Source organism: Hakea prostrata, chromosome 8 (assembly GCF_041222555.1).
Source record: "Hakea prostrata isolate BN-2017 chromosome 8, UWA_Hpros_2, whole genome shotgun sequence".
Classification (NCBI taxonomy): domain Eukaryota; kingdom Viridiplantae; phylum Streptophyta; class Magnoliopsida; order Proteales; family Proteaceae; genus Hakea; species Hakea prostrata.
The window spans coordinates 17,925,062-17,945,216 of NC_142607.1; the positions used below are offsets into that span (position 1 = coordinate 17,925,062).

Sequence of the window (20,155 nt, forward strand, 5' to 3'; positions counted from 1 at the left end):
CACGTTGATCCTCCATGATGTACTCTATGCACCAGACATAATGCATAATTTAGTTTCGGTTTCAACACTTTTAAGTTTTGGATATCTTTTGAATTTTTCCAACAATGCTTTGGATTTGTTATTTGAAGTGGCCATAAAGGGCCACTGCATTCTTGACAATGGATTTTTTAACTTAGATTTGATTCCAGTTATCTCTAATTCTTCTTCTTTAATTATTGACAGTAATATAGAATCTGTAAAATGACATTCTAGATTAGGTCACATTGGGAAGGACAGGATGTCACGGTTAGCTATAGTCGGCCTTTTAGGTTCACTCGCTAAAGTAGACCTGCCCATATGTGAACTTTGTCTGGCTAGAAAGGCTCATCGGAAGCCTTTTGGAAAGGCACCCAAATCAACTCAACCATTAGAGTTAGTACATTCTGACATCTGTGGACCCATGAATGTTAAAGCAAGACATGGAGCCTCCTATTTTATCACCTTTATAGATGATCATTCGCGATATGGTTACGTTTATTTGATCGTTCACCGTCATGAAGCATTAAATTGCTTCAAACGTTTTGTGATAGAGGTTGAGAATCAATTAGGCAGGAATTTAAAAATTCTGCAAACTGACCGTGGACGCAAATATTTATCTGAACAATTTAAAGAATTGTGTGAAGAAAAAGGAATTGTGAGACAATTAACTATTCCTAATACTCCGCAACAAAATGGTTTAGCAAAAAGAAGGAATAGAACTCTATTGGACATGGTTAGGTCCATGATGGTGCAAGCAAATCTCCCAATTAGTTTTTGGGGAGATGCCCTCTAATTGGGAGATGCACTTTAGATTGCAGTCTATATCTTGAATAGAGTACCATCTCAATCAATACATCTACGAGTCCGGATCAGCTCCCCGGACGGTTTTTGACCACACAAAGCAGTGGGGCCCACGGTGAAAACACTTTTTGGAAAAACACAAAAAAAAAAATTAAATTTTCCCGTGGGCCCCGTGTGTGGTCCGCGGGCCCGGCCCGCGGGGTGAGGATCCAGATTCTACATCTACACCCTATGAGCTATGGAAAGGTACAAAACCTACTCTAGGACATTTACAACTATGGGGTTGTGTTGGGTATGTTCACACCTTTCCCATAAGTATGGGAAGTTAGGACCTAGGACTAAGAATTGCATATTTGTGAGGTATCCTAATAGCTCTAAGGTATACGTTATGTACGGGGAACACCCTAGTGGAGGTATGACTGAGATTGAGTCATGAGATGTCAAATTTTTAGAAGCAGATTACCCTAGTTTATTTGATGCGCATAGAGATCTTGACCTCTATGAGATAGAGGAGGATCACAACATACCAAATCCTCTTGGCGAGGGTGGGGATAGAACACATCCTTTAGTCGCTAGAGAAGATATTAGTCATAGTGCACCAAGTGGGAGCACGAATGTAGACTGTGAACCTAGTGGGAGTGTACTTGGTGGGGACATGCTCATAAACCAATGTGATCTCCATGCACATAGAACCACGAGAGGACATATTCCTCGTCGTCGATTTAAGATTGAAAGGGAAGCCCTTTTGTGTGCCTTACCTGATGAGGAGGAGCCTGCATCCCTAAAGGAAGCGCTATCATCACATGCTAAGGACAAATGGTTGGCTGCTATAAAAGATGAGTTGAGTTCTATGGAAAAGAACCAAGTCTGAGAGTTAGTTGATCCTCCACCTAATTGCAAAACTATTGGGAACAAATGGGTTCTTAAAGTTAAGCGTAAGGCCGATGGATCAATTGACAAATATAAGGCACAACTTGTGATGAAAGGCTACACCCAAAGAGAGGGTGTGAACTATGATGAGACATTCTCCCCATGTGGTGAGGATAACATCCATTTGTCTTATATTATCCATTGTGGCAAGACTAGGTCTATAACTCTTTCAAATGGACGTTAAAACGACATTTCTTAACGAAGAACTGGACAAAAAGATCTATATGGATCAACCAGTGGGTTTTGAGTCCAAGGGACCTGAGCGCAAAGTTTGCCGCCTTAAACGTTCCATATATGGCCTCAAACAAGCGTCCAAACAATGGTATTTTAGATTTCATCATGCTGTAACTTCGAATGGCTTTGATGTGATTAAAGAAGATCATTGTGTGTATATAAAACGGTCCAAGAAAGGATTCTTAGTTCTCTCTTTATATGTCGATGATATCCTTTTAGCAGGGAATAACATTGACATGATTGTCGCCATTAAAGAGTGGTTGTCCTTCACATTTGAGATGAAGGACATGGGCGAAGCCAACTTTGTGTAAGGCATCAAGAGAGTGAGGAATCGCTCAAATAATTTTCTTGGTTTGTCTCAACAAACTTACATAGAGAAAGTCCTTGAATGATTCCACATGCAAAATTCTAAGCCCATTGACACACCAATGGACAAAACGTGCAGACTGAGCCTAGATAAATGCCCTAAGAATAAATAAGAAAAAAATCAATTGTCAAGAGTACCCTATGTTTCTACGGTTGGTAGTCTGATGTATGCGATGATATGCACGAGCTCTGATATCTACTATGCTATTTGGATGGTTAGTCGTTACCAGAGTAACCGAGGACTTACCCATTGTCAAGCAGTAAAAAGGATTTTTCATTACCTTCATGGGATGACTGTTGGAAAAATAAAACCTAATGTAATCAGGAGCACGAGATAACAGTATGACAGCTGAAGCTTCTAGGCACGTTACTATGTCGTTGTCCTTAAGACGTAATTCGCCCCTCACGGAAGGTGCTATGAGGTACCAGCGAACCGTCTCCCAGGATACAAAGAAGCCCAAACTCAAGGTTGTTTCCCGAGTTTTGCAAAGCACAGACAAAACTCTGAACAGAGAAAACTTCGGATTTTCTTCTCTACTGCTGTTGAGAAACTAGAGGGGATTTATAGGCATTGAGGTGCCTCTACTGAACAGTTCATGACTCTGTTCGTATGGGTGCACCTCTCTGTAGGGATACAAATGCCAACGTTCGGATCTGAGCCGTTGGATCGTTCGGCCGCACGATCTAACGGTCCAGATTTAACCATCAAGATGACATTTATAGATCTACTTCCATCGCCCTAGATCTGCCGTTGACCAAAATAGACGGTTCAGATCTGATCTCACTCGAAGCGTGCTAAGTGCTAAGTGCTAAGTGCGTGCGCCAAAAACGCCTAAACAGCCCACTACCCACGCCGCGCGTGCGCTCGGACGGTACACCGTCCTCGCTCGTACACTGCACACGCATTGGCATGTCTTTTGATATTAAATCAAAGTTAATAGGCAGTACCTATTAATTAACTTGAATTCCGACATCTCGGTTTCCAATGTGGGACTATATAACACATTTTCCTAAAATAAACAAAGGAAAGTTTCCGCACTTATAAATCCAATTTTAAATGAAACATTTATTATTTTATTATATTAAAAATAATACAACAATGACAAATCTCATGCTCACATATAGTGGTTTAGATTTGAGGTTGAGATGTTACAATGATGCTGACTATGGTAGTGATCAGGACGAGCGAAAGTCTACCTCAGGTTATGTTTTTGTCCTTGGAGGTGGAGCTATTACTTGGAGTAGCTAGAAGCAAACATGCATTGCTTTGTCCACAATGGAGGCTGAGTATGTTGCATACTCAACTATTGTTCAAGAGACAACTTGGCTTAGAAGATTATTGAGAAGTCATATTCTCACATGCAGATGATGTGGTGCTCCTACACACTGGTAGTACAACAGCTTTGGCTTTTTTCTAAAGATGCTAAGTTCCATGGAAAAGCCAAACACATAGAGATCTGCTACCATTTTATCCAAGATATGATTGCGAAGGGAGAAGTTGTTTTAAAGCACATCTCCACATCCAACATGATGGCTGACCCATTGACTAAGCCTATACCAAGGGATGTGTTTTCTGCACATGTTAGGAGTATGGGTCTTAGACGTGGATGATTTTTTTTTTTTAATGACATCTTCTTTTGGACATAATGAAATCATTTTTTACGTGCATATTTGACGCATGTTTATGATAAGAGAGTTAGTATATTTTATAAAGATGTCACCAGGCATTGAATTGACCCACTCACACGGGTAATTCACCTTGGCGCTTGTAGATAGCGAGCAAGATGAGCCTAAGGGTTTGCAAGGCTTTAGGGGGCTTTCAAACCAATGTCAGACGCCTTAGTTGGAACTAAGAGGAGACCTCAATGATCAAACATAGAATAATCAAATTTTTGTGTTGCCTGGATTGTAGCCGAATGTGAATCTTTTATAACTGGTCATTGTCTGACTGATTGTAGAAGAATCAAGTTAGGTGCTTTAAGTAGCGACTGAACCAAGATTCGTATGGCGTTTTTTTCTTTGTGACATGCCCATATCAGTGAGAGTTACGCCATAGCACGCATGTTTGTTGCATGTGCTGAAGTCGACTAATGATGAGAGTGATTGAATGGATCCCTACTTTGTCACTATGTAAGCCATCAAGATCACATTTTGTTGATCCTACTTGTACCCTTTACTTTAGACTATGCCACGAAGAGGACACCCAATGATGCTAGTTTAGCTCGTTCCTTAGGATCATGGATGATGCGGTCTCGCAGGGCAAGACTGGGAAAGTAGTTGGGGATAATCCAAATGGCATGAGGGCTATGGGAAAACTTTTCATTCTATACCCATCATTGATGTGACTCATTGCTCGAGCGACTTGTCATTTGACAAAGTCATGAGTACATCATATGAGAATAGTTCACATTGCTCACTATGAGGGATCGAGAGTGTGGAACTGGGTATAATTGAATTGTTTAGGGTATAATGAGATAATTTTTGAGTGATGTGCTATGTTGGTTAGATGGAGACTTGATATAGCACTCCTACCCTATATACCTCTCTTAGGTCGCACCTTACATTTCTGCATTGAAAGGATTAGAGTTGATGAGAGCATTTGGATAACTCCGCCACCTTGTGGCGAGTGGGTGATGTTAATAATAGTGGGTGGGTCCCACTACAATTTGCGCCATAGGTGGTGGCAAGACGGTTATGTAGTCTAAGATGACTACCATTCTATTTAGTTGAGTCTAAGCAAAACTCTAAATATTAATTTCCCTCTCTTAGATGAGTCTAAGAAAAACCCTAATTAAGGAATTAGAGTTGAGGGAAAACATTATAAATAAAGGATGGCAAACCAAATAGAAACACACTGATTTAGAATACTCTCCTATGCTCTATGAATTCTCCAAGCTAATCATGAATCTCCATCACTGTGGTTTGCCGATTTGGAAGCGTGGAAATAACCTATAGAGTTCACAAGCTGAAAGAAGGGAAAATGAACTCAAAGAGACACTTCCAGTGTCTAGATCCATTACAGAACATCACTAAGGTAAAAGATGTAGAACTTTTCCTTTCATTGATTTAGTTTTACATGAAGTAAGTTCTAGTGAACGACAGTTCTCGAGTTGGGAGATACATATAACACACAAGTTCCAATAGATGAAATATTATCGACGGCTGATGCCAAATCTGAGGCTAGAATAGAAACAGTCTGAGAAAGGATTCTTGAATTTATTATTGAATTACTTGATTTTAATTCGTGAGATCCGTATACAATGAGCAAGTATTGCCAAGTGTCAAACAGTTGGAATCTGAACTAAAAAAACAATTCCACTTTAGCCCCATGGTTGTTGAATGGGATTTGCTCCATTCACAGTTGCTCGGGTTCATTTTCTTTTATCTTTTAATGCATAAAAGTTAGGGCTATATAGTGTTAATCACGGCCAATCAAGGCTAGTCATGGCTAAACAAGGTCAATCAGGGCCAACTTAACCCAAACCTACCCTAATTATAATCAATTAGAATTGGCCTAAGTTGGCTTGATACCAACAAGGTTGGGCCTATGTTTTGATTACATATCCTAAGTTAGGTTGATCCCAATTCTCTATTCACCCCTTGTCCTTTCACCTAAGAAAGTAGTAGTTCGATATTCTCTTAGAAATTCATTTTGAAAAATGAAGTTATTAAAAATATATAAGAGCCTTTTTCTACTGGACAATATAGTTCTTCATACAAGGGAGCTTTATATATGTTGGGGTGTGCGTTGGGGGGTCAATTACATAATTCACCAAGGAGAGTCAAACCCATGACCTCTTCGATCAGTGTTGGTCATTGCCAATTGAGCCAACCTTTGGTAGTCGATCTATTGCACAATATAAGAACATCTTATACTAGAGGACATACATTAGTTTTGTTTGAATAAAAGGACCAAACTTTATTGGATATTAGAAATGGAATTACACACACAAGAACCAATCACTTAACCCTACAAAAATAGTTGCCCCAATACACCCAACCTCACAAGTTCCTTTATCAAAAATAAAGCAAGAAAGATACAGTAAAATAGCAACTCTTAACTAAACCTAAACCTCAGGAGTGGCATTGCATCCCATCACAATTCTCTTTGGATACGTTTAGGCCACTCGCCTCTTGAGGTAGAATCTGATCATTTGCTGCAATTTTGCAAGAAAATTTTCAATTGGATTCGTTCACGAAAGTAGTGTGAGATCTGCCATTCGATGCTTTCCAAGTAATTTTTCATACCATACCAAAGCTGCCAAACAAACCATGAGATCCAAAAATCCTTTAGAGTGTGTTATGGATTCCATAGATTATGGGGAAATATTTCTTGAGATTCCACAAGGAGATGATATTTTTCTTTGTTGGTACTCAATTATAGACTTGTACAATTGCAAGAAGTTAATTAGCCTCTAGAAATCCTTGAGGAACTTTAGCCTCGTGCACATACAAATGACAATTGGTCATAAAATATTGAAAAATTTCAAGGTCACCCCAAGATAATTGGCAAAAAGTATTGGACACCTCAAATAGTATCTTTAGGTTTCTCCGCTATGTAGGTTTCTCTATAGTTGAACCTTCTTTGTGTCTTAGGTTTCTTTACTTTCAAGGCATAAATGAATGTTTTTTTAGGAGTAGCATTACTTTTCCAACTTTATTAATATGGTAGTGTTCTTTGCTCGATCCGTCCTGGTTTACCTTGATTTTTAAGCATGTAAACAAAACAATATATGCCAACGTAGAATTGTTCTAGTGGTTGAAACCAATACCTCTTATTGAAGAGGTCGTGGGTTTGATCTTCACTAAGGCATATTAATATCCTATCCCCGGCTTAATAAAGCCCCATTGAACAAAAAACACAAAACAATATATGTTAGTTAATGGCACTTAAGACATTTGAAAGGTCAAAATTATTGATAACTTAACTATAAAATGTTGGTGTTTGATAACTGAACCAATATCTTGGGTGATTATTAAGATATTTTGGGAGTGGACTTGGTTGGTCAGAGGACGAAAGCTAAACACGACAGGCTTGTTATTTTGTAACTCAAACCAGCCTTTTGAATTATTTGGGTCAATGGGGTTTTATGACTCCTTCAAAAACAAGATAAAAAGAAAATAATAATAATAATTAAAATCATGCTAAGTACGAGGTTCACCCCAGAAACATACGCAACATTGAAGTCCTCTAAATTTCACATCGTTAAAATTTCAACTTTTATTATTTTCTTGTTGTGGACATGGTGCAATTTTTCGGGACAGGTCGCCGTTGCGCCATCTGCCAAAATAGGAGAAACAAATTTCACCGAAATATCGGATGAAATTCGCCCTCTAAGTTGTCATCTCCGTCAATTTCAAATTCATAATAAGAATAGGATAAAGGCTGAATGACATTTAGGGATATCCAAAATTATCGCTACTTGTCAAAACGACTGAAATTTGGAAATTTTCGGCAGTTGTTTTTCCATGGTTGTGGGTTTTCCTACCATTTGTTACCACTCATCCAAATTCATGTGCCAACAAAATTTCAGTGCCACTTAACCTAACTGTGTGCTAGATATTATGAGATGCTTGTTTTGTACTTACTCTTGAAATGTTCAAATTTGGCTAGGTGATATTAAGTGTGTGAATTGTGTATCGATATTGTTTTACTGTACCGAACCGCGCTATTTAAAACTGCACCATTTTCAAATTCCATACGGTATGTAGCTAAAGTATTTTTTGGAATTCGGCATGAAACGGTTTCAGTTTTAGGAAGTATATCGTCGGTATGTACCGAATTATCGCACCGAATTTGACACCCTTATATCTAAGTTGGGTTGGGCCCAATTTAAGGTTTAGTCAATTGTCACATTATTCATGGGTTAGGCCCAATCGTTAAGAGAAAAAGAAAAATAGCCTTCAAATTAATAAAGCTTAGATTGAAAGTATATTGTGTGAAGAATATAAGTATATTGTTGTTCTTCACAAGGTTCGAAAATTCGATTTAATTTCGGGTGTCGGTGGTCAGCGAAACCACCGAAACCCTTAAATGTCGGCGATATTTCGCCGACATTTAAACGAATTAAATTCAAATATTATGGGTCCCGTCATGGAACGAGCCCGATGAATATTTTAATATTTTTTCAAAACTACACATGATTCTTCCAGATTTTTCTCTCCAACACCAAAAGTTGAGATGTCACATCACTTTAAGACTTCTGTCTTTCTTTTTCTATCTCTCTCTCTCTTTTTCTTTCTCACGAGTCACGCCCTTACTTTTCTGGTTCTCTGCAATCACCATTGATGAACAGATGAAGCTTAAACATCAAAAAAGAGGAAGTGATTTCAGGTAGAGACTTAAAAGAGGTTTGTATTTGTTGATCGCAAGAGATTTTTGCAAATAGAGGCAGAAAGAGATAGAGAAGGGGTTCCGTTTGTTCCGCTCGTCGAGATGATTTTGCAGAGAGAGAGGAAGACAGAGAAACATGTGGCAACTTGCAGTCCCGGACGTCACTTATGGCTCGTCTTTGAGTCTTTGAGTGTGGTTTGAAGTGCTTCCTCTGTTTTTTTGGCAATTCTTATTCTCAATCCTCTGATCTCCGTTTCACAAAAGAATCAACAATAGAGTTAGCAGAAATAGCAGAACAAGTGAAAAAATCCGCTAGAAAATGCAAAGAAACGGCGATATTTCGCCGATTCAACGAAATCAGTCGATTTGTCGATGAAATTCCGACACCCTGGTATATTTCAGTTGGGTTGAGCCCAATTAAAGGTTTAGTCAATGGTCACATTATTCATGGGCTGGGCACCGAATTGTTGCTCCAGAAAAATAGCCTTCGCGAATTGATCAAGCTTAGATTGAACTAATGGTTGTTCATATATTGTAAATCTGAACAATTAAATATTAACTAAAAGACCATATTACACAACCAATACCATAAATACTCTTAGTTTGTAAGTGAAAAATATTAGAAGAATGAGTTTTTTTTAATATCAAAATTTTACCGTATCATATACCAAACCGTACTTTTTTTCTCGTACCGATTTTATCACAAAATCGTATCTGGAACTACTTTTTAAAAGTACCATTTTCATATCATACCTTATAAATTTGGTAAGTTACAGTTTTGGTATGAAGGTTTGAAATTCAGTACTGTACCGTATCAAATTGACACTATGATATATCAAATGGGATATAAAGTTTGTTCAAGTTCATAAATGTGGTAAATTTTATGTTGATTACACGTAGGGGTGTCAACGAGCCAAATTGGGTCAAATTAGTCTTGAACCCTAACCTTACCTTAGATACTAAATTGAAACTCAAATCCAACCTAGCTTTGTCAGTGTTTAAAAATTCCAAACCCGAACCCAACTCTGTCAAGGTATTGATCTCTAAGCCCAACCCACCCTAATTTACCTAATAGGGTTAGGTAAGGTTGGGTTGGGTTGGCCTTGTTTAACTTTGCTTATCCCTAATAGGGTTAGGTTGGCCTTGATTTACCATGACCTTCTCCCTAACTTTTGTAACTTCTTAAATGTCAATTCAACAGTTAAACAATGGTTTTGAATATGACTAAGACAGTTAAACAATGGTCAGGGAAGGTTGGGTTGGCCTTGTTAAACACACTAAGACTCATTTTCTTATTTATAAACAATGGTTTTGAATATGACTATTGACTAACCCATTATACATTGTAAACAAGGGATGGAATTGAAAAGCAGATTAAGAGATCTAAGACTTGGAGTCCCTTGAGCCACAATTGGAGGGATGGAGTTGAAGAGCATGTGCCACTATTGATGTGGAAATGAATAATTTATGGGAGTCTATTCAGATATATAGGCTTAGTGGAATATTGTATTGTTTAAAGCCAATTTGAATATACTTTAAATTAAATTAAACTAACAAAGGCTCACGTAGGGCTGGGCCATGTTGGCCCACGAGCTAAACCTGAACCTGACCACCCTATTGAGGCTGACTAATTTGTACTTGTTCGGGTTAAAACCTTTTAACACACAGGAAATAATATATCCGACCGCATAGCGCAGTGGATTAGCGCGTTTGACTTCGGATCAAAAGGTCGTGGGTTCGACTCCCACTGTGGTCGATTTTAAATTTTAATTTTTTTTTGCTCCTGTGCGCGGCTTCTCCCCTTTCTTTGCTTCCCTCAACACGCTGTGGGAAATACCCACCGGCCTTCTCTTATTTGCAAACAAAAGTTTGGTTGATCCCATCAACAACTGTTCAAACAGAGTTACTAATTGGGCAACCCATGGAATTTTAAGCTTGAAGAACATGTAGCAAGTACACTACCATCGGATGGTCTCCACCATCTCTTATCAATAACTGTACACGTCTCTTTCTCTTCCTTGTTGAAGAATTATATGTTTTTAATGGAGAAGGGAATGTAATACAGTTCCGAACACATACATGCAGCACTGTAGGTATATCTCCAATCTAGATCTCTCATTGCTGATCAAAACAGGATGCACAATAGAAGAAGAGGTGATGTTTGCAGAACATTACTTAAAACAAGAGGCCTGATTATATAAAGAGCTCTACAAAAGAATATGAAAAGAAAGCATGATACAAACAGCAAAAACAAAAAAAGATAACTGAGTTTATTCACTTATTAGGAAGCATCAGACTGAGGCACACCCCTCCTCCTCCTAGTAATTCTCTTGACAGCAACAGAAGCAGCATTATTTGTGCTCTTTTCCTGATGCTGATCTGGAGCATCAGTATCTGTATTCTTTTGCTGATGTTGATCATTTACAACAGTTCTTGAGTTCATCCGACTCCTCAACCGTAAAATCTCGCCCTTTGCAGAAGCCAGTTCCTCCTCCAGCTTCTTTGTTTTCTTCTCAAAACTCTCCCTTTCCTTGCCTAGCTTCATCACTAAGTTGTGAGCATCTTCCACATTTTCTCGAGCTTCTTGTGACACAGATTTTTGCTCAGCAAGGGATTTGTAAAGAATATCATTTTCTTCCCCAAGGTTGGCAATTTTACAGTTAGCCAGTTCTAGATCTCTTGAAAGTATTAGAGCATTTCTATTCATTTCATTGAGTGACTTGGTGGCTTCTTCCAGGTCTGTCTCCAGTGCCTTTCTTGCTTCCTTGGCTTCTAGGATTTCCTTTCCTGACTCTTCTAGTTCCTTCCTCAAAGAACCAGCTTTCTGCTTCTCTTCTTTTAAATCATGAGCAACACTTTCCACTCTTTTGTGAACGCCAACCAGTTCCTTCTTTAAGCTATCACGGGTTTCGGTTACAGCAGCTAGTTCACTAGACACCCTGTGGAGCTCTTCTTCAGTTTTTTCCATAAGTGCCTTAGCTGATGCAAGCTCACCTGACAACACTTCTGCATTTGACCTTGCCTCATCCAAGCTTTTCTTTAATGATTCCTGTGCATTGGTGAATTCAGACCTAACCTTGGAAACTTCAGATGAGAACTCTTCACATAACTTTCTTGACTCTTTCAATTCTTTTGACATATTAGATACCTCAACTCTTGACACTCCAAGAGTTTCCTGTGAGATTTGAAGCTCATGTGTCAGGTTTTTTACATTGCTGGCTTCAGTCTCCAGCAATTTCTTCAATGCCTCTCTTTCTTGGATCAAACTGGCAATTGAAGCCTTGAAGCTGGAAGCCTCATTAAAAGCAAGCTCAAGCTTCTCTTTGCACTGATTAAGTTCCTGCTCCATTTTCTCCAAGAGTTCAGCATCTGAGGCAGCCTTCTGTTCAGAAGACAACTTGAGATCAATATAATCTTGCTGAAGAGCATCAATTTTTCTGCTCTTGTCATCTCTTTCAGTAATTAAGGAACTCATTCTTGCATCCAGATCATCCATAGCAGAGTTCTTCAATTCTAGTTCTCTTTGAGTCCTAAATAGTTGATCTTTGACAGCTTTCATTTCTTGATTTGCTTCTGCTAAGTCAGCCTTGGCTTGCTTCCAGATAGAATCCAAGTTCTTACATTCCATCTCCTTCTCTGCAAGTGAGGAACTGAGACTTTTTAAATTATCTTCATTTTTCTTCATCTCCAGAGATAGTAAGTTTATCCTTTCCTGCAAGACTTCAATTGAGTACAACTTCTCCTTTAGATTAGCTTCAAGCAACTTCTTGTCCTCAGCAGCATTCCTGAGGTTAGTTTGAAGTCCATCCATTTGGTCTTTAAGCTCCTTGACTAACCTTTTCTCACTTTGTAGGTCTTTCTGTAAGCTTGTTAACGCCCCGTTTTTTGAAGCTAGTTCATCTATCAATAGCTGCTGTTCTTCCTCTGCCTTTTTGATCTGTTTCACTCGTTCTTCTTGTTCATTCACTAGCATTCTTTCAGCACTGTTCTTCAGCGATTCCATGGCTTCTTCTTTTTTACTCAGTCTGGCATTTAGCTGCATCTCAAAACCAAGCAAAGTATTATAATCACCTTATCCATTATGATGAACCATCTGTGACACAGTATAAGAATTCTAAATGCGTAAGAATGACAATTACAAGAACATAAGATATCTTCAATATGGAGTTGAGGAGAGGTTATACAGATGCAATTGTTGCTTCATTAGCTTCCTTCTCCTTCTGTGCCGATGCATATAATGCACCAAGCACACCTGAACCAATGATTCCAATCGCATTTAAAAGTGCCATAAATGGACTTGGTTGTGCTTCTCCCTGATGTAGTTGCTGAGCACAAAAGCTATCCAATTTCAGATTTTCCAAGCTTAAATGACATATGGAGTTTAAATATGTTCCATTACTTCTAAAATGCAAAAAAAGAGCTGATGTTCACACCTTTTGAAGATTTTTTGGTATTGGAGGACCTTCAACCCCAAGTGTTCTTATGCTTTTCTCATCTGAATTATAAAAAGTAAAAATAAGTGATAGAAAAAAGGTTACCAGAAGCCACAGTTGATCAGAAGAAGGATTAGCATTAGGTTAGTAACAAAAAACCAAAAGCTAAAGATGAAATGTTGACCAGAAATTGTAGTGTCAATCACAAAAAACCCAAGAACCACAGTTGGTTCTTGTTAACAAGTTGGGGTCATAACTGTAGGTGTGCAAATGGCTTATGACCCACAGTCTTTGATGACATGTCTTTCACATGTGCTTTCTATTCCATCTATTTTATTTGTTTCCTTTTTTTTTGTAGCATGATTATCAAGCAATTTTTAAGTAGATTATAATCATTAGATTGTGTTTTTTGTTATAGGAAACTTTCTATATTTGGAAGATTGCATATATCCAGATTTAGGATATTTTCAAGATCTGGAATTCCTCCAGAAATCAATAAAGCAGCAAGCTGAGGGGGAGAGCTGCATTCCACCCATCTCTCCCTCCTCATCTCTTCTCCTTTTCTTCTTCTCCACTTCATCCCAGTTCTCTGTTCTTCCATGTTTCTGATTTCCTAAAACTAACACTTCTAATGTAATTGGAATTGTTGAAGATCGATTACCTATTTCTATTTCTTAGTGAGCTACTTTTTATTCTATTCCTAAATCTATTTCTACTTTTCAGACTCCTATTTTCCTAGAAGGAATAGGTATCCATCTCAACATTATATAAATGAAGGGTGTGGGAAGGGACTGTTATCCTATTTCTATCTCCATCTCTCCACTCACCATCATCTCCATTCTCTAGCTTTGGTGTTCTATGGTTTAGACCAGTTATGTGGCATCAGAGCTCCTTTCTTTGGCTGTGTTGAAGACGGATCCTGGATTGAAGGTTTATTATGAGTTAGTCTAAAGGGTGCAGTACCTTCTGCAAACTGCTACAAGTTAAATCCTAGATTTTCTTTTTTAGAAAACTATGGTATGGTATCTACCGAGATCAATTAAAGCTTCTCACCACAATCTGTTTTTGATTTTTGACTGTTGCTGCCAAAATTTGAATCCAATCAGTACATTCATATAGAAGACTGCAATTTGGTGTTTTTCTTCTGAGAATTTGGTTCTCTCAACCTAGTGATCACTTTATTTGGGGATTCTACTGCTCAGCTTCATTCTCCAACCAACCCAACAGTCTCAAAGACCATTTCTAATTCATCAACCTCATTTGGTCTCTCCTATCTGCAGATTTGAGGAGTGATCATATATGAGCTGCCCTTGTTTTTTTTTTTTCATTTTGGTTATCAAACCTTAATTTTATTCAATTTGGTTTAGATTGTTTTCATTTTTCAACCCTAAAACAATTACCTTCAAGAACAGATTGATTCCTTAGTTGCTGCTGATTCATTAAAGAGGCAATACTGGCTATGTTTAGGTCTTCAAACCCTAAATGGTTCTCTTCTTGGGTTCCCAAACTATAATCTGGTCGCTATTGTTGCTGGGTTGGGTTTTTTACCCTAATTTGCTTCTCTTCTTGGGTTATCCATTATACATGCTGGTTTAGCTCAGCCTGATGCAGGTCCAGCACCAAATTGGCAAATTTTCCCTTGAAATCAACTTAGGGTTGATACATATGGCTGGGCCTTTGTTCACAAGGTTTAGGTGGGCATGGTCCCACTCTATGGGCCCATAAGTTCAGTACTTAGGTAAGATATGAATAGTAGTTTAATTGGTCTAGTTATGTAAATTCTGTCCATTTTAAGTTATAAATGCCGAATAGTCTTTTTGATGTTTTATTTTAGTCCAAGTAATGTTTGATTTGGTCTAGGGTTGATAACGAGTCATTCTAACTTTAGTTATCACTTATAAGAGTCTCATTTGAATTTGGATTAGTATGTTGGGTACAACTAGTTTTAGTTAGTTTCCAAGTCCTAATTTCACTAGACTTCTTATGTAAGGCTTTAAAAGAAGCTATAAAAGAATTCAATTAATGGAAGAAGCCCTGATCATGCAGCAGCTGATAAATGGAAGAATTCAATTAATAAGGAAGAGTTTTGCTGCCTTGAGAGAAAGGTGTTAGTAGGGCTTCTCATCAGTGGTAAGGGGTTTCCATGTGATCGAGAAAGCAACCTAGGTTTCTATTTGGCCGATTTTCCTTTCAGCAGTGCTTGTAGCCTACCTCCACTTCTTTCCATCACCATCACACCCATTACAAGGCTTGTGTTACAGGTCATTCCCCTTCACATAACATCTTTTTTCTTTTCTTCTTCTTCTTTCTTTCTTTTTTTATTTTTTTTATTTTTTTATTTATTTTCAGACACTCCTAGAGACCCAAAATTCAAGGTTAGATCTCAGATCTACGCCAATCTAACCGTTATATTTGTCCCAAACTTTAGGAACCTCATCCCCTCAACCCTAGTGACCTTCCATCCCAACTTCAGTCCTATCAGACCAACCAAATCCTAGTCTAAGCCTTAATTCCTTTACTGCCCAAAATTCCCAGACCCTATTCTAAACCCTGATTCCTTTGCTGCCCTAGTCCCAATTTGGCATAGTTTTGGGGTGTCGATGCTTTTCACCAATTAACATGGGGTGTCCCTGAAATTTTCCCTATTATATATGGTATTGATAAGTATCTTTTTTCCCAAAATTACTTCTGCCAGCATTTTCAGATGGAAGAAGACCTGGGTGATCTTAAATATCACTTGGTATTGAAGTGCGACGCAAGCTTTGATCTTTGGTCCAAATCTAGAATGCTTCCAACCCAGTAGGCACTCCAATGGATCCTCATCAAAAGTTGGGTTCTGGTGAGAGTAAGGATTTAAAAGATGTACATGAACCATAAATGTCAAGTTGCCAAGGTGTCATCGTAATCTAAGGTGGTGGGTGGTGTCAAGTTGCCTGCCTAGGCAAACTAAGGTGTCAAGTGTTAATTTATTAATTTTTTTTTTTTTTTGATTTCCCCTATTTCCTAACATATTGCAGTGTGACATTATTTAATGTCATAGTAAATACCTTATATCATCATAAATCAACATTAAGCCACATCAAGACATCAAAATTCAATATAGAACAAAGACACATCAGAACTTAACAAAAAGCCACAATAGACAATTGGTTTATACTGTTCTTGGAATTGGACATGATGATGACTTACCTACATTGACATTAAGTTCAGAAAATATGATCGATCTATATGTAATTAAGATGCTCCTGATTTAAAGAATGTTCTTTTTCTCTAAGAAGTTAGTTAAATGTTTTTTTTTTAAGATACTTTTTGTATTAGGTAGAGCACAAAACCAGTTTTCCCAGAAAAATCTATTTTTTTAAATCTGAGTTATACTAAAGGAGTTCTGCTCTAGCCAAACTTTATTTTGTGCGCATGAATGTTGTCAAAGTACCTTTGAATGAAAATACTATTAAGATATCCAAAGAAATCAATATTTTATCGTACTATTGATTTTACCAATGTTTTACTGTATTAAGAGTAGTGGCACTTTTATATTTGGAAAAAAAAAAATCAACCTTAGAAAGTCAAAATTTTCAACTGCCACATAAAATCCATTTTTGCTCTTGAATGGCAATAGACATTTCCTCAGTTTTTTTTGGAGTTAGCTAGGAGGCTATCTGCTTACTATGAATAATATTTTAAGTAAATGAAATAACAAACATAAAATATAATTGAATAATTTTAGGCATTAATAAGGGTCAAGGCTTTCAATATCAAGCCAATGTCTAGATGACCCAAAATCGACCTAGATGTTTAGCCAACACTGTGATACCTTGAGAACTATGGCATCAATAGAAAAGATTAATTGGGAAACTTACTTATCCAATTGTTACTCAACCAGATATCTCCTTTGTCGACAATTTAACTAGTTGGTTTAAGCAGGACCATAGAAAATTCACTAGGTAATTGCTTGTATTGTGTTAGGGTATCTTAAAGGTGCTCCCAGTGAAGGTTTTCTTTATCGACCTGATCGAAATATCAATCTGAATGGATTTTCAAATGCTGACTGGTTGCAAATGTTGATCATCTTTCTACCATTTGTTAAAGTACATCTTTTTTGTGGTAATTCAATTACCTGGAAAAGTATAAAACAAACTGCTGACGCAAGACCTAGTGCCAACAGTATCAGAAATGGCACACACTATACTGCTGAAACTTGTAAGGTTATTACACTCAGAGTTGTGCTTTCCTATCAATCAACCAATACATACGTTTTGAGATAGCCAGGTTGTGACTTATATTGCAAGCAACACAGTATTTCATGACAGGACCAAGCACATTGAAGCATATTTCCTATTTGTTTGTGATTTCATTAATGATGCAAGGAAAGGAGATAGCGTGTATCAATGATGTATCTACTAAAGTGGAAGAGGTTACACTGTCACTATGTTAGGTCAGCCCCCCAATTGATCGACAGTTTAACCTAAATATTGCTTTAGCCGACACTGATGCTTCCATGTAGGTAGTTATCTACTTTGTATGCTTAGTTGATAACTTCAAAAGATTGGCCTACCCTATCTGCTTTCCAACTGTTTGGGCTATCAAACCACTGATCCACTTCCAACTTCTTTCAGATTCAGATTCACCAAAAACAAAAGCAATTTCTATGAAAACATGCAAGTCTGAGGCAACCAATAATTTCTAATTTCAAAATGTTTACTGGTTCTTCCGAATTGTTCTATCCAGAGAATACTCTATTATCATTATCCATATGCCATCAGGTTCAGAACATTTTCATAGGCAGTTGTCAACCTTCAACTATCTCAAGGCTGTTGCAATCACCTAAGTGAATGGGTCTAGCGCTGTTGTAGACTCCAGATCCAAGTGTTAGTCGCAAGGACCATTGCTACTGTTCTTAAGAACTAACCTGTTCTAGCCCATCGCTCAAAATAAGTATTTACGGGATCCCCATCCGCCAAAATTTTCACATCATTGAGTCCTCTTACCGGACATCTGTCAACAGTAAAATAATTGTGAAGCTCCAGAAGATATTCAGAATTGGTTCCTTTGTTTCCCGAAGCGAGGACAGCATTTGAAAAGAGGGATAGTCATTATAAATACTAATTCCAATAATCTGCACATGATCCATTGTGGTTGATGGTTATACACATTCCTCCAGCTAGCTGCCTTGGCTTGCATAAGAGCATTTTATTTTTCCTCTAGTAAGATACCAATACTGTGTTGTGTGATTTATAATCATTTGGAATAGTTACAAGATATGGAGTTAGTTACAGTCTGATAAGATCACCCTAAACCATTTAACAGCTTTTGTGCGGTAATTCTAAAGAGGAAAGGTGACTTACTCTCAGTCTCTCAGTGTTGCCTAAACCTTGAATTTGAACTGGACTCTTATATGAAAAACCTATATTGCTTCCTGCCATGGTTCCTAGTCACACAATTTGAGAACTAAACTCTACAGTTCTTCAAACACGCATGAGCATGTGGGAATTTTCTATACTATAAGTTTTTCATCCCATCACCTCTCACCATTCTCCTCATGACCAATACAGAAGAAACCCTCTCTCTTTCCATTTTTTTTATTTCTTTGCCCAGGAGGAAACTTGGTTAGGGTACCGGTAAGGAAAGAAAAATAACTCTCTATGGAAGAGGGATAAATACAGCACTTTCAAAAACTGGGAAATAAAAATCAAACCTTAAATCTGATGCGCCTGAAATCAATTAATTCACTAAACCAGAGAAAAGTAACATAAACCATTTCGTCCACAGAAAAGGGAGGACAAACAACACTGAAACAAGTATATTGGGCACAAATGGAACCCTCGACACTGTGCGTTATGGGAAAAGCTCTAAGCACTAACAAACGGGAAGAAAAGAAAAGCCCACCTCATTAATTTCGTAACTTGGTTCCTGTTGCAAGTGAAATTCCAGTAATCTACCACTCGCATCAAATGCAAAACCAGACAAAACTTGACTGAAAATTAATAAAGTTTTCAAAAACTAAAACTAACCTTTGACCAAAGCATCAACTGCTCTTGCCTTGGACTGAAGGAATGAAAAGGAAGATATACCCACAAGAAAAATTGCTCTCCTCCTGCAGAATTTGGGCTCTTTAGGATTTTCCGGGCGCAGAGAAGCTGATGCTGCTGCTGTGGTTTTATTCTTACTCTTCTTCTTGGGCTCTGCATTCTTGTTGATAGAACAAAAAACTGAAGATTGATTACAAGAAGAAGGCGTCAGAGATTGATAAACTGGGACTTGCAGAAAGGAAGAACTCCCCATCACAGGTTTCACTGTTCTTACTACGCAGATAAATGGAGCAGTGAAGACTCTATCACTACCATTAAAAGCGGCTTATCTGAGCAGCAACCAAAATATTCCTTGCTTTTTCCCATAATTTCAATAAAGCCATATTAATTACCAAAAATAAAATAAAATAAAGCAATATCATTGACTACCTTGTAATTTTCATTGGACCCTGAGGTTTGGTTCATGTCACTTTTAGTCCTGTTTAAGTTTTCTTTTGCATATGAATCCCTGTGATTTCAAGAAATGATTAAATAAGGACAAACTAAATTGAAACTGTTAGTTTAATAAATTTTATGACAAAACTACCTTTGTTTTTTTTTTCCGATTTATTTGTTTTAATATTTTTTTCTTTCTAATAAGCTTCTCTCTTTTATTCAATCTACCAAAACAAAAAACAATTAAAAAAAAAAAACTTTAGCAAACTCCATCTAAAAAACGAAAGTGAATATGCAAGTTGAATGGTTGAAGCTTTGAAGCCCCACTTCTTCCAACATCTCAAAACGAACGCGAAAGTCCAACAATTTACTTCATTTAGCTCTTCATTTTTCAGTATTGATGTCTTAGTTTTCAATCCTTGATAGGTAGTTTTGAATTCTCCTGAATTTGTTGTTTCGTTTCGAAGCTTGATTTGGGAGTAATGGCGGCAGATCACCATGAAAGAGAACCTGTTCTGGGAAATGGTTGAGACTTAGATCATTATTGAGATTTCAAGACTAAATTCTTAGCAAAG

The 20,155-nt window shown here is 37.6% G+C and overlaps 1 protein-coding gene and 1 non-coding gene across 2 annotated transcripts; one reads left to right on the plus strand and one right to left on the minus strand.

Annotated features, from left to right (window-relative positions):
• The first annotated feature begins 10,365 nt into the window (after positions 1 to 10,365).
• Positions 10,366 to 10,439, plus strand: TRNAR-UCG (transfer RNA arginine (anticodon UCG)). Its single transcript has one exon. It is a non-coding gene; the product is annotated as a tRNA-Arg (tRNA).
• Positions 10,440 to 10,746: 307 nt separating this feature from the next.
• Positions 10,747 to 19,455, minus strand: LOC149007345 (MAR-binding filament-like protein 1-1). Its single transcript, XM_089165362.1, has 4 exons — positions 19,128 to 19,455; positions 13,117 to 13,178; positions 12,868 to 13,008; positions 10,747 to 12,719 (listed from the first exon to the last, which is right to left on the minus strand). The coding sequence occupies exons 1-4, from the start codon at positions 19,396 to 19,398 to the stop codon at positions 10,965 to 10,967; spliced, it is 2,229 nt and encodes a 742-aa protein (XP_089021488.1). The 5' UTR covers positions 19,399 to 19,455; the 3' UTR covers positions 10,747 to 10,964.
• Between the last annotated feature and the right edge of the window lie 700 nt (positions 19,456 to 20,155).